The sequence below is a fragment of the Misgurnus anguillicaudatus genome, chromosome 17, assembly GCF_027580225.2.
Source record: "Misgurnus anguillicaudatus chromosome 17, ASM2758022v2, whole genome shotgun sequence".
NCBI classification, from domain to species: domain Eukaryota; kingdom Metazoa; phylum Chordata; class Actinopteri; order Cypriniformes; family Cobitidae; genus Misgurnus; species Misgurnus anguillicaudatus.
The window spans coordinates 31662917-31678180 of NC_073353.2; the positions used below are offsets into that span (position 1 = coordinate 31662917).

Sequence of the window (15264 nt, forward strand, 5' to 3'; positions counted from 1 at the left end):
CTAGACCGGAAGCGCAAGCTCTTGCGAAGATATTTTACTGTGTACTAAAGTTCAAGTCTGGTTAGCTCTGACCTGTGAATTCATATTATGTGGAGACATTTGACCAGTAGAAAACTAGTACACCACGGCGTACACCACACATCTACTTAAAAGCAAAGATGGATGAAGCGTTTCCCGTCCATATTCGCAGCAACGTCCGAAAAAAATTGCTTATATTTTTACAAGTCTAGTGTCTAGTGTACAAAAGTACAAAAATGTGTAAAAAGTGCTTTAGTTGACCTACCAGTGATTTCTCGAACAGTGCGAAAGACGTTGAGTTTCTCCGGATCCAATGGCTCTATGTTGTGGTATACATCCCTATAACACACACGAAGACCATTTAAAACTTATGAACCTTTTCTTTATAACTTTTTACAAAATAAAGCTAATTTTATAACAAACTGAAACAACAAGGTTGTATAAGTGAACATTAGTTAATGAATTAGCATGAATCTAAAATATTCTTGGTTATTTTCAACACAGCGTTGGATCAAAAATGGACAAACCCAGCCGTTGAGTTCACTTAACCTAGAAAATTTTTATATGTGACCCATCAATGTGTTAAAAAACCAAGCAGAAGTCAAATTACCAACCAATATGTTGGGTTCATCCCTTTTTGACCCAAGAACAAAGCTTGTCCAGAACATTCACACAAAGCATTCACATAACTCATCTGGGTAATATACTTCTGCCGCAATAGTTAGCCTGTCTGGAAACGAGCTGATTTAAACCACAATACTGTATGACACTTGCATTACATGTGAACGGCCCCTACGCTAATAGGATTCTGTATCTCTCTCCCTGTCTCGTCCTCGACCCCGAGGACAATGAGACAAACAGACCAAGTTCCTGCTGCTGTGAAGGTCATCACACCACTGATCTACTGACCGTCCTTCAACGTAATGCCCAGCCGATGCCTGACCAACGACCACCGGCGGAACCTGTTTAATTTCTTTATCCATTTACATACCCCAACAGTATTTATATATATAAATATATGTGTATCCCTGTCAGGGGTTTTTCTCCTCCTAGGAGTTTTCCTCCTAGGACTAGCCATGAGTATTTTTCTCCTAGGGTTTTTTTCATCCCCTGGAGAGTCCGCCACCATTGGCTTAACTTAATACTTTACTGTATATGTTACATTATTACTACGCTCGCTTTTCCATGCTTTTTCCTACACCTATTAATGTAAAGCGGCTTTGAAACAACTAACACTTGTGAAAAGCGCTATATAAATAAAATGAAATTGAATTATAAAAAACAACCCAGTATTTTTTTTAGAGTGAATTAATAATGCCTCTATACTATAAGTTAATTCTGGGCAGTGTCTGGTGAGCCTATCAATGCCAGTATGCCAAGTTTTTATTCTTCATGCAGGTCTATCAAGCAGTACAGCAGCTTTTAAAAGCACCATTGAGCTGGAGACCTTCAGGGAGGCCGTGTACTGTACACAACACCTGCTGATGCAGCATGAGTGAGTATGTGTGCATTGGGAATACATATCTGCACTCCATATAACAGTTTGCGTTGCAGATGATGTCACATGTATCAAAATCGGTGTGTGCGTGTGTGCACGTGGCTTTCCCTAGAGTATGTGCCGGCACGCCATGGCTGCCGGTCCTGGATTTCTCTTTAAGAGCAGAGTCAGCTATCTGGGGTTAAAGGGCCGGCCGATTTAGGCACTACGGTGTCACAAAGACGCCACCAGGGGGACAGTCAACCAGAGGTTAAATGACTTCTTGACAACATGACAATCCAATATTTCTCATTTCTCCCAGCACTTACAGAGAAAAGGGTCCTGTGCGCCTCCCATTAACTGTGGCAGTCTTTAGAGACCCTGTCTAAGTCAGCAGTTGGCACAGAGGTCTCATACTGTAGGTTTTGCTGGACTGTCTACACCCTCAAAATGTGTGTCCTTTACACTCGACTGCTGTACTATTTACACTGATGATGTGAAAGGTTTTTCTAACGCTTATATTCCAGACAAATCCCTTTTTCCTCATTAAAGCTGATGAAAAACAACACTATAGGTCAAATGGCTTTCGGCGATCCAATATTCAATATTCAGCAGTAAGGCAAAATGCAACTAACCCGAAGGGCATGAAAGAGCAACTCTCACCCTTTAATCCCGGTGATGAGAAACACCAAGTTGCCATTGATCTTGGTACAGTTGATGAATCTGTCAATATTACTGGAGTCGACGGTTTGAGCCGTCTGAAGACTGGCGGTGCCGATGCCATCACATGCTGTAACAGAACCATCACCTCAAACACCACAAAATCTAATATTTATAGGCCATGGAAGTATCAAAATCCAAGCAACCCATTTATAATTTTTATAATAGTATTTTTATGCTGTAATAGTAGATTTTTATAAAGTTAGAGCTTTGACAAAGTTTGTACCTTTCGGGCAGATATCTGTGCAGGGAATGCACATCTTGATCCTGTTTTCCTCCACCTCCATCTTGTTGCTCGGACAGGCTCTGACACAGGAGCTGTGGTCCACCACGAAGTTATCTGTCAAGCCACACGCAAAAGGAGAACAAACTGTTGGAAACCTCTGAACAAACTCTCAGCAATCTCTGAGGAAAAGGCCATTGACATTTTCTAATGGTAGAGAAGAAGCATCTATCCTCAGACGAAACCATTAACACATCTGCAAGGACGCGTTGGGGACTGTGGCGTGCGTTTGATGGAAAGGACCCATTTCTGCTGGTGTCTGGGCGGCATGGCATACATCACTCGTGAGGAGAGAGCTACAGTGAGGGCCAGATAAAAGAAGATGGAGCTCTCGCGAGCGAACATCTATTTTCATGACAAACTCCTAAACTGTGAGCTAACCGACACGGGACCATGCTGTTGGTATGGATATCTTGTGTTTAGGTTTGTTGCATATAAAAAGTAAATCTAATCACCTCCTTAAATGCACCTTAAGATAAGATAAATGAATTTTCCATGGCACCAGGTTAGGTTAATAATCTGCTCAACCCTGATCAAGCCATCGAGTCACATGACAGCCTGGAGAAACATTGCTGTTCCCATTGGCCTTGTGTGACTGTGGAGGGCGGTCTGGGTGACGGGACTGGTGCCTGAGTACTTCACAATAACATTCATCATGGACTGAGTACTGAAGTGGGCATCTCTCAGTGTGCAAACCCTTCATTCTGCACCAGTGACAGCTCAGCGAAGGGGAATAATGGAGCTCGCACTCACCTATCATCTAGCCATCACTGTTATCATAGCACCCTTTCATTCTGACCCTCTATTCTTTTACTTCCTGTCTCTATTCACTCCACTTCAATACAGCCAGGTTAGGTCACATGAAAACGTTCATTGATTCAATGAAAAATACAGAAGATCTTTATCTCTATAATTACAGCTCTCTCTCTTTCTCTTTCTCTTTCTCTGTCTCTCTCTTTCTCTCTCTCTCTCTCTCTCTCTCTTTGTTTATTCTTCCTGCATTTTCTTTTAATTCTCTTTCACTTTTTATTTCCATAATTTTGTTGCTTAATATTCCTTTTCTTCTTGTTTTGCTTAAAATTTTGGCTTTAAAGTTATTTCTTCTTTATTGTATTCTATTTCCTTCCTTCTGTTTTGATTTCCTTTTATCTTTTTTGATTTCTATTTTTTTATTTATTTTGCTATTTTATTTCTTTTTTGCTTTCTAAAATATTTCCTTCGTTTTTGCATTTTATTTCCTTTCTTCTTTTAACTTTCTTTTCTGCTGTCTATTTCCTTCATTTTTTTGCTTTTAATTTCCTTCCATCTTTTTATTTTTTTAATTTTCCTTCATTATTGCTTTCTATTTCCTTCCTTTTTTTGCTTTTCTATTTCCTTACTTTATTGTTTTCTTTCCTTCCTTAATGTTTATTATTTTTTTCTTTTGCTTTCTGTTTCCCTCTGTATCCTTTTCTTCCTTCTTTTTTGCTTTTTACTTTCTTTTTAACTTTTTATTTTCCTCCTTCTTTTTCCTTTCTATTTTCATCCTTAGTTCTTTCGCTTTCTATTTCCTTCCATTTTTTACTTTTTATTTTCTTCCTCCTTTTTTGCTTTCTGTTTTCATCCTCAGTTCTTTCGCTTTCTATTTTCTTCCTTTTTTTACTTTTTTCTTTCTTTTTTGCATTTAATTTCCTTCCTTCTGTTTACGTTTAATTTCCTTCCTTCTTTTTGCTGTCTATTTTCTTACTTTGTTTTTCTTTTCTTTTCCTTCCTTTATTTTTTTTCCATAATTTTTACTCTTTTTTTTTCTTTAGCTTTCCGTTTCGTTCGTTTTTGCTCCTGTTTCCTTCCTTCTTTGTTTATTTTTACTTTCTTTTTAACTTTTTATTTTCTTCATCCTCTTTGCTTTCTATTTTCATCCTTAGTTCTTTCGGTTTCTATTTCCTTCCTTCTTTTGTACTTTTTTCTTTGTTTTCGTGTTTAATTTCCTTCCTTCTTTTTGCTGTTTATTTCCTTCCTTTGTTTTTGCTTTTCTTTTCCTTCCTTTATTTTTTATTTTTCTTTCCTTCTGTAATGTTTATTCTTTTTTTCTTTTGGTTCTGTTTCCTTCCTTCTTTTTTGATTTTTACTTTCTTTTTAACTTTTTCTTTCCTACATCCTTTTTGCTTTCTATTTCCTTCCTTCTTTTTGCTGTCTATTTCCTTCATTTGTATCTGCTTTTCTATTTCCTTAATTTATTGTTTTGTTTTATTTCCTTCTTTTTAACTATTTACTTTCTTCCTCTTTGTTCTTCCTTTGTTTTTTGCTTTTAATTTCCTTCCATTCTTTTTGCTGTCTATTTCTTTCCTTTATTTTTATTTTTCGTTCCTTCCTTAATTTTTATTCTTTCTTTTGCTGTCTGTTTCCTAAGTTTGTGCTTCTGTTTCCTTCCTCCTTTTTAGATTTTTACTTTCTTTTTAACTTTTTCTTTTCTTCCTCTATTTTGCTTTCTATCTCCATCCTAAGTTCGTTCACTTTCTATTTCCTTCATTGCTTTAATTGTTTTGTTTTATTTCCTTCTTATCAACTGTATTTTCTTACTCCTTTTTTGATTTATAATTCCTTCCGTCCTTTTGTTTCTTTCTTCCCTCGTTTCTTATTTACTTCCTTTCTTCCGTCTGTCTGGATCACTGCCAGGAACAAGAAAAAACTAGACTGGTGTTAATGGGGAAACAGAGGTCAGCACCAGAAATGAGACTCAGCAGATATGATCACTCCTGAGACTTCATGTGTGGACCTCACCATGTCAGAAACCTCAGGAGCATGAGGACTCAGGTGCAGCCGATACGCCTCGTTTAGGTTTAATCTGAAACATGCCCTCCCGTGTGCTTCTCGATGTGCCACCTGCTATCCATTTATGTGTCCACAGCTAAAATAGTGTATAAGCATCATGTTCGGTTTCACTTACGTGGGCACTTTTTGACACAGAATGCACCGTAGGTGTATTTGGCCCGTGGGTTGTGCTCCAGCTGAAATGTGGTGGGGTTGTAGACGAAGGGCTGTGGGCATTGGGTCACACATGCGCCGCTGTCGTTGAAGTTTGTGCAGGCCTGGACAAAAACAAACTACATTATTGACAGCAATATGCACTTAATAATGAAAGATCTGGCTGCAAAAGTACTCTTACAGTGTCTTTTGGGACATTATGAGTAAAGTTAACACTTAATATCAGCTTTGTCTAAACCAACACCAATACAGCATAATACCAATAATGCAGTAATGCTTCTTATAAATAACAATTAGACCTGAATAAAAAAAAATAAGCAAGCGTCTTGCTGTAAAAAAAAATCAGATTTTTGGGTTTTCTGACTCGAAATTGCTGAGATGTAAAAAATGAAAGGCATTGATCGAAATCCCAATGCAGGCCGCAAAAGTGCATTTTCAATTAAAAGAGAAAATTGAGAAGTACAATATGATTACAGCTGAGGATAACTAATTAAAAAACTGAGAGGTGCGATAAATCGCTTTTCGGAGAGCCGGAGAAGCGAAGAGCAGTCAGAGAAGGCCGGGATGTGCCCAGGCAGCCCGCAACAAAAGAGCCACAGAGGTGTGGCCGCGTTCTCATTCACGGCAAGGCATTGTGGGAGGAAATGAGATTTTAATGGTATCTCTGGTGCAAAGAGCGTTTCCTACAGGGAGATTTTCTGCTCAAAAGCGAGTCATCTGTAGTCAACATGGGTCTCTTTTACAGACGTGCATATCACATCCGGACAAAAACCCGCAGATAAGGTGAGGGAGCTGGAATGTGTCTGCTATTACTGAATGAGCTCTACAACTGAGCTTTATGCGATGGCTGACAAGTGGACTGGCACTTTTTTGTGTGTAGTGTATGTGTGCATGTTTGGTAAAAATATGTGCTACATACTGAGACATTTATTAGCATGCTGTGAGTATGTTGATGCAGAAAACAACATTCTGGGGCTACTGTAGCTTACTAAACAGCTGTGTTTATTGCATGCAAAAGCTTGAGTCTTATTCACTATATTTTAACCACTACACAATATACACTCACCTAAAGGATTATTAGGACCACCATACTTATACTGTGTTTGACCCCCTTTCGCCTTCAGAACTGCCTTAATTCTACATGGCATTGATTCAAGAAGGTGCTGAAAGCATTCTTTAGAAATGTTGGCCCATATTGATAGTATAGCATCTTGCAGTTGATGGAGATTTGTGGGATGCACATCCAGGGCACGAAGCTCCCGTTCCAACACATCCCAAAGATGCTTTATTGGGTCGAGATCTGGTGACTGTGGGGGCCATTTTAGTACAGTGAACTCATTGTCATCTTCAAGAAACCAATTTGAAATGATTCGAGCTTTGTGACATGGTGCATTATCCTGCTGGAAGTAGCAATCAGAGGATGAGTACATGGTGGTCATAAAAGGATGGACATGGTCAGAAACAATGCTCAGGTAGGCTGTGGCATTTAAATGATGCCCAATTGGTACTCATTCTGTTTATGCCAAATTCTGACTCTACCATCTGAATGTCTCAACAAAAATTGAGACTCATCAGACCAGGTGGTACCCGGTGGGGTCTTCTGCTGTTGTAGCCCATCCGCCTCAAGGTTGTGCATGTTGTGGCTTCACAAATGCTTTGCTGCATACCTCGTTTGTAATGAGTGGTTATTTCAGTCAAAGTTGCTCTTCTATCAGCTTGAATCAGTCGGCCCATTCTCCTCTGACCTCTAGCATCAACAAGGCATTTTCGCCCACAGGACTGCTGCATACTGGATGCTATTCCCCTTTTCACACCTTTCTTTGTAAACCCTAGAAATGGTTGTGTGTGAAAATCCAAGTAACTGAGCAGATTGTAAAATACTCAGACCGGCCCATCTGGCGCCAACAACCATGCCACGCTCAAAATTGCCTAAATCACCTTTCTTTCCCATTCTGACATTTAGTTTGGAGTTCAGGAGATTGTCTTGATCAGGACCACACCTCTGAATGCATTGAAGCAACTGCCATGTGATTGGTTGATTAGATAATTGCATTAATGAGAAATTGAACAGGTGTTCCTAATAATCCTTCAGGTGAGTGTATTTTAAACAGACTCCTGCATAGCTTAGTTGTAATGTGGCTCGCACACTCACTGGGGTAGTACCCTTTTAAAAGTACACCTTTTGAAAAGTGCAAATTAGTACTTTAAAGATATCAAATGTATACATATCTGCTTCATGATGGGACCTTTTAAAAATGTACTTTCCCAATGACACCTTTTCTATGTTTTACCTGAGTGCATGACTAAGTTTACTACCCATATTAATATTAACCATGGTTTCACTAATGCGATCTGGGAAGCCGTCTTTGAATAGCAGATTGCCTCCTTGTCAACTGAAGTCATGTATCACATGACTAGCGGACACAAACCCAAAGCATCGATTAGTGGTGGAGCGATTTGTCGATTATTTACGCCAGTGCCTAGGTTGCATAGGCGTTGTGTAGGAAGAATAATGCAGACATACAAAGCAGTCCGTGTCCTTTGGGCCCGAACAACCTCCGGCACACTCGCGATGACAGCAGTCACTGACGTACGGTCCAAAACAGCGACCATCACACTGCTCGGCACATACTGTCTTTGTCACTGAAACACACAGAGAGAAAGGTTATTAGTGAAAGATGCATTATTCATTACAGAAAAAAATAATAATCAGTAAAACTAATGTAATTTTCTGCTGCACCGTGAGTAAACAACGCCCTGGCCAAGGGGAACATGTGGAGACATGTGGTCTCTTAGCTACCGCAAAACTGCTTTCTCTTTCTGCAAGCGATGTTCACAGTAATGAACACAGCCATTTACAGTAATTTCTACCATATGGCATGTAAAATGTATCTCCAGCGTACTCGCTAAATGAGCTTGGGAACGATTTCTAAAATAAGGGCAGAAAAATGGTTCACGCAAGCATGCACTTGTAGATACAAATGCTCGGCCAACCATGTGCACCGTCCTGTTAAACAAACTTCATGCTTGTGTTGCTTTGGCCATAATAAACGTATTACTCAATGAGTTACAGAATTACAGAACTGAGTGTGTTATTATATTATATATAATATCAGGTTATCTATGAACGTCTTAACAAAATTGTTAAGTAGAATTTCATTCAAACTGTTGCTCCACCATGACGGTTGTCCTAAAACAGAAAACCGGAGTAAAATTGCAAAGGTGCTTAAACGGTTCTTCATAGCGATGCCATAGAAGAACCAATTTTGGTTCCACAAAGCTCCACCTTTTTATAATCCGAAGAACATTTTTCATCACAAAGAAACAGATGTTAAATGGTCTTGAAAACGTTATAATGGTTAATGGCTTCTGCGTCATAAGGCATCTTTATTCTTAAAAGTGTTGGTTGTGTTGGAGATTTTAAAAGATGAGTTTATGATATACTTTGCTTATCAGTGTATGATGTATAATGATGTAAATGGATTTCCACAGCATCATTTATATGTTCATGCGTGTTCAAAGAAAACAAACTCTTACTCACGCATATTAAAATGTTATCAAGAGCTCATAATGCTCTTTTAGTGTGACTGGATTCAGATGTACTTGTAAAGCTGACATGAAATTTCAATCAGCATCATCACTGTCCAATGTGAGACACTACACCCATACAGGGACCCCATTTTATTTATTTATTTTAGAAAGGTTTGTATAATTTTATGGGGGTGCCTTCTGTATGACCTTATATTAATAGTCACAGCACTATCTGAAACGGTAATGTTATGAAAATCAAATTCACACTTTGAAACTCGGTCATGGTGAGGCAACATGCGATAACTTAAAAAAAGTTTTGCCTCTCTGCTCACCATCACATCCTTGTTTTTATAAAGACATCATGATTTATTTTTCAATACATTATTATATGAGAGCCATACATAAAAGTTTTTTATGTGCATAGATTGAAAGTTGACCTTCCTCTGTAATACCACTCCACCGCTGCCATTGACAGCAGAGCAAGCCATTACGGCACAGAGGCCAAATGGTGTACTTTATATACACAAAAAGACGTTTTACTGAACCACGAGCAATTGCATGTATTCATTTGCCATAAAACACACTTAAAAAAGAACCATCTCCATATCAATCTGATCCAGAGAGTGCTATAAAACTAAATCCTCCAAGAAATTCATTAGTGACCTAACAGCCGTGTTTTATAGCACCGACACATTTTAGGCCAAGAAGCCTTACTTTTATTTAGATATAATTCCAATTTAGCAATTTACAAATTGATGCTGGATGTAATTATGCTCGAAAAAGATCACTATTTGAATAGAATAGATTGAAATATTTACTCTGCAACCACTGAGTTGAATAGAAATGAAGATTTAACTTTGCTAAAATGACAGCTAAACAAATGCTCAATTCAAACAAGAACGTTTAATGTGCTCAACTTTGTGAAATAGCTTCATTAGTGTAAGAGGAAACTCTATTTCACAGTTGCACAGTTACTCCATTACTTCATCCTTATCATTTGGGCAATTAAGGCTACTCAAGCTAGGCGTCTGGGGGTGAGGCGAGCGGCGGGTTTAACCGCTGTTACACTCCACGGTGAGTGAACAGAGGTGAGGAGGGTGAGGTAAGAGGAGAACGCAGTAGGATTTATCCGGTACAGATTAGTGACATATAGGCGTTTAACGTTTCTTCAAATCCTCAATCGATTACATTTTTGATTCTGAGGATTCGATTCTCGATTTTTACTTTTTTTTAAATGTCTGACCTTGAACCCTAAGATGTCCTGCCATGTTAGTCGTGCTGCCAATAGAAAAATATGGTACACGAACATACATGATAAAACAAAACTTCCTGTCAGATGAACATTCCTGTAAGTACTTTGCACCTTAAAAACGCGCATTTATTACTGTCAGACGAGATTGTGAAACTATACCCCAATAAGTCATGTTTAAATGCTGTTTTCATAACGCAAATTAAATAAATTGTTGTGAAACTTAAACAGGTCTCAGTTCAGAGAAACGACCAGTCCTGTTACAGACGCCGTTCTGCTGTGCACGTGTGAGTGCTCTGATTGAGATCAGCTGAAGGCGGGAGGCGCTTGCTGTTTTTTGTTTCCCATGTAAAGAGCAGCTCGCATGGTGTCTCCTGCATCAGCCATGTTATCTTTTGACTGGCTGTAGCTAGCTAAGTTAGAGGAGGTTGACTTGCGGCACTCAACACGTGTTTTTTTATTCCCGCTTGGCAAGGCGACCGGACGCAACATGGGGGCATGGCAGCATCGACTATTCCAATTTTTAATTCGAAGTTCGAGGTTGTGACTTAATTTCGATCGACAGCCTTAGTGACATATCGTATCTTTGTGCAAGGAGTGCAAATGCTTATGACTAAATGATCTAAATCAGAGACACAGAGAGAGAAAGAGAGAGAGAAAGAGAGACTGACCCCCCTTGCTTGAAAGTGAATGAGTAAAATGACAGATTTTGTTGGCACCCAGATGGAGAAAGTGAAATAACAGGTGCATCTGCAGGTGAGAGAGAGGAAAAAGCACATTACGGATAATTATGGTGTGTTTGAGCAGCGAAAAGACCCGTATTGCTCCACTTGACCTGCCGAACCATTTTACTGTACAGAGAAGGCTGTAAAAATGATTGTCCATTATAAGAATAAATGGCAATATTACTAGAAAAATACGAATTTCTGATACATTATATTTTTCCTGCAATTCACTAACCTCTATATTCGGAATGGCAGTAAAATTGCTCTGCCCTGCAAACCTTTGTAATGATATTGTTGTGAATGCTACACCATGTGCATGTGCCTAACCCGTTCGTCTGGAATATGCAGAAGGTTTAGCTTTTGACATTTTGTTTTTCTCATTTTTAATAGTATCTGTCTACCGACTTAAAAAAATAATGAAATTGACTATTTTACACATAAATATCTCTATGGATAACTTCCACATAAGTAGGAGTGCACGAGGCAAAAAAACTAACGTGGGGTTAGTTGTAACACAGACCGTTTACATTATTGCACAGGGTTGAGCGATTTGTATTTTCCGTATTGTTTTCACGCTGCCAGAAGGCGATCTCCCGCAAATTTATGGAAAGGTATAATGTTTTCCATAGATTAATTGATGAAAGAGGTTTTGGTGGCATGTAAGTACATTTTTTCATCATATGTTTTTTTTTTTTTTTTGGTTTTTGAGTTGGGTGTGTAAGATACCAAAACCAATGTTATGTCATATTAATAAGGGTTTTGTTTACTTAAACATAGCATAATTTTGAAATATGTCTGCAGCAACTTTTTTTGGTAGGCTTGAAAAGTTTTCATCCAGTGGGGTTAATTGTTACCCTGTGTTACAACTATCTCCTCAGCACTTACGATATGAAAACCGCTAACGTTAGCGTAATTCTTGCCGTTGTTTTAAAGCAACACTAAAGAGTTTTTTTTTTACCTTAAAATAACGTTTTCAAAAAAGTTAGAAACAGGGTGAACGGCACTTTCTCATTCGCTTTGCAGCCCTCTATCAGCTAAAGCCGCACTAAAGAAGTTTCCAACCGTCGGGCGCGGTCCAGTAGTTCGAGTGAAAACTACAAAAACTTGCTTTACGGCAGACCTACAATCCAATCAGAGCCAGCTTTGCTGCAGTAGGCTAAATTATTTACGACAGTGGTAATGGACAATTCCGCTTCCAACCTGTAGGGGGAGCAAAGAGCAAAAACTCTATAGTGTTGCTTTAAATAGGCTACACACTAATGATTGCTTCCAACAAAATAAATGTGCCTGTCTTATCAAAAATTGTGTGTCAAAATGCATTTGTGTTCATATATTCAATATTAATTGAATAAGGTCACGTCAAAGATTGAAATCATAATGAAATTAATGGCTAAAATCAGACTTTGATGCTCATTATCTCAGAATTTGATTTTGAGACTTTAGAATGGTTTACAGACTGGGTCACACATAAAACTTCTTTTTTTGTCATAATTGTGCTGCTTTTTCTCACATATTTAGACATTTGTATCCAGTTATAGAGGGTTTCATACACGTCTGGATCCAAACCTTACTTCCGGTTTCGTTTTTTTTAATGGTCTGACTAGTTGCTAAACTGATCTCCTGAACAAATGCCTCGTCGAAAATAACAAATGTTTTGGTTTCCTAGGTAATCTATGTGTTGTTGTTTTGCTTGTTATATAAATAAACTACGTTTAAAGTACTTTGTTGTTATTTATTATTAGCGAAGTTTACCGGAAGTTACGTGCGTACCGCGACAGCCGCTTGTTTATGTTGTTACTGCTGAAACCATCTATAATTGAACTATGGTTAGTTGAGGGATGAATAGTGTAAATACTAGGGATGCTCCGATCAATGCTGATCTCCACTAAAAATACGTGGCCGATCACTATTCTGAATCTGACAGCCCATCATATTCACATCTATTTCATGTAAAACGGCTTTTGATCAGTAAGTCATTATCTATCTAAAATCACTGTTAGTTTGAGTCGTTTATAACATTCATTTGAAAAAGCAACACTCGTCAAACATAATTATTAAACATATTCTTTATTATCATGAAAATACATAAAAAAAGTTTTGAAGAACAGCAATATAAATATATCCTTAAGACATTTCCTGGAGCTGCGTGTCATCATAGCTGCGTGTATTGTTCTTCGTCTACAGCGCATTTTGAGTTTCTGCACGAGAGCGCCCCCTGGCTTTTGGATGTAGTGGCATTTCGCTGTAATTCATTGAGAAGCATAGCAAGCATTATCAGCCGATCGATCGGAGCATCCCTAGTAAATACCTGTCTATTATAGACAGATATATAAACAATATTCACTTCAAGTATATATAGACAAAATAGTATTGAAATATTTGCCTGCAAACTTAATTTTTAGCACTCTGCCTTTTACAATTAACCACACCTATGGGGTAGGTTGTAACGTTTGCACTTCTGTCATGTTTGGTAGAATTGTCTAAGAATGGTAAGTAATAGAAACAAACTTCAAATTCTCATTTGTAGCAGAGATGTGTATGTTGCTTGTGTAAAAAATATAAATAATCAAACTTAAATATTTGTTTAATGATCGAGCCAAAACCAAAAAGCGTTTCTCCCTACATCAGGTGTAAACTATGGTAAAATGTGCTGAACTGAAGCGTTACACACTTTCTAATAACTGGATGAATAACCTTAACAAATTAGCTACGATTTTAATCTAATAAACATGCAAGGGCAGGTGTTGTGAATGACAGACATTGTCCATGTGTGTCACCCTATTAGCATCCATCTCCTCTAACAGAACATCATGCAATTTACACGCCACTCTAGTTTCCAATTTCTTGAAAACCATGCTTTTCATATTTTAGCGGACAAAATTCAATATGGCGTGAGTGTTTTGATTTTAAAAAGGGATTTGTATGACTGCATTAGCGTGCTTTCCGATGCTCCCGTAATGACATGTTTTTGACTTAGCGCTTGGCCGCGTGATAAGAGCATGTCGAGGGAAATCAGAGTTGCGATGTGTCGTGATCAAGCTTCTTGAGAGGAAACCTGGAAGGCAGGCAAAAAATCGTGCTACGTGCAAGAGTTTTGAGGGTCCTGAAGTAATTAATCTCGACAGTTTTAAGTGCAGCTGGTTTCCGCTGCTACAGGTGAGAGTACAGGGAGATTCAGGCTGCCTGCCTCTCTCCGCAATCATCCTCCATGGGGAGGGCGGCGACGTGCCGTGGCCTGTCGGAGATGCCTTCAACGGGCCTGCGAATGAAGCTGGAGAACTTACACGTAATGGAATGACTCTCACCTATGAGTCGATGTATTAAATTCATGAAACAAAATCATTTCTGAGGATCAGAGTTCTTCATTTTGGTCGATAAATGAGGGCATGGAAAGTAATATGAAATTAATTGTAATTATAGAAATTGTGCACTGGAGATGCATAATTAAAGGTGCGCTACAGTGATTTTACCACAACCAGAGGATGTTCTTATTAGCATAGTAAATATCTGGCAGATAAATGACTACATACAGTATCACTAATAAAAAACAAATATCAGTCTATGGATGCAGTCACTATTGATACTCACAACTTTGACATTGGTTCTCCTTTGGTCCCCAACAGCGTCCATTACATGCTCTGTGACATCTCTGACCTGCAACCAGAATACAGTATTTACTTTAGATGCTTTTATCTATAGTGACTTACAAGGTTTTACATTTCATCAGTAAGTGTGTTTCCTTTGGGTCAAACCCGTGACCTTTTGCTCTGCTATTGCAATGCTTTAGCAACTGAAAACAAACATTAATACTACATTAATAGGAAAATAATCAGAAACTCACTGGAAACTAATTGCATCATAAAATAGGTTGTTACAAAACTACATTTTATGCCGTATTGCGTACAAAATCTCCAACCGTGCATATTACTATCCATAGTAAATCCATATTGTATATGAGACCCTGTCATTGAAAACTAAGTAAAGTCTCATAATCAAATTTTAAGAAAACAATCCTCAAAATTAGATTTTATTCGCTCATTTCACTATGATTTTAATATTTGGCATGGCCTTACTCTTTCAATATTAAATATATCAAGGTCATATTTTCACACAAGGTTCTTTGCATGATATAGGATGATTTTATGTAGAAAACAGTAAATTATGAAAGGAGGGTCACAAATACACAGTGTAGTCACACATATTGGCATAGGGGGTATAGGTTATCATCTGAGGGTTGTCGCCTCAAAAACATTAAAGGGACAGTGAATCAAAAAATCAATTTTAACTTGATATTCTG

The 15264-nt window shown here is 38.2% G+C and overlaps 1 protein-coding gene across 1 annotated transcript in view; it reads right to left on the reverse strand.

The window, feature by feature from the left end:
- Positions 1–15264, reverse strand: part of erbb4b (erb-b2 receptor tyrosine kinase 4b) — a 438095-nt gene that overhangs the window by 115961 nt on the left and 306870 nt on the right. Inside the window, exons 5-10 of the mRNA XM_073854619.1 lie at positions 14556–14621; positions 7987–8105; positions 5425–5566; positions 2442–2555; positions 2159–2285; positions 284–357 (exon numbers count right to left, since the gene is read on the reverse strand). Coding sequence (XP_073710720.1) covers positions 284–357; positions 2159–2285; positions 2442–2555; positions 5425–5566; positions 7987–8105; positions 14556–14621 — 642 coding nt within the window. The remainder of the gene's footprint in view (positions 1–283; positions 358–2158; positions 2286–2441; positions 2556–5424; positions 5567–7986; positions 8106–14555; positions 14622–15264) is intronic.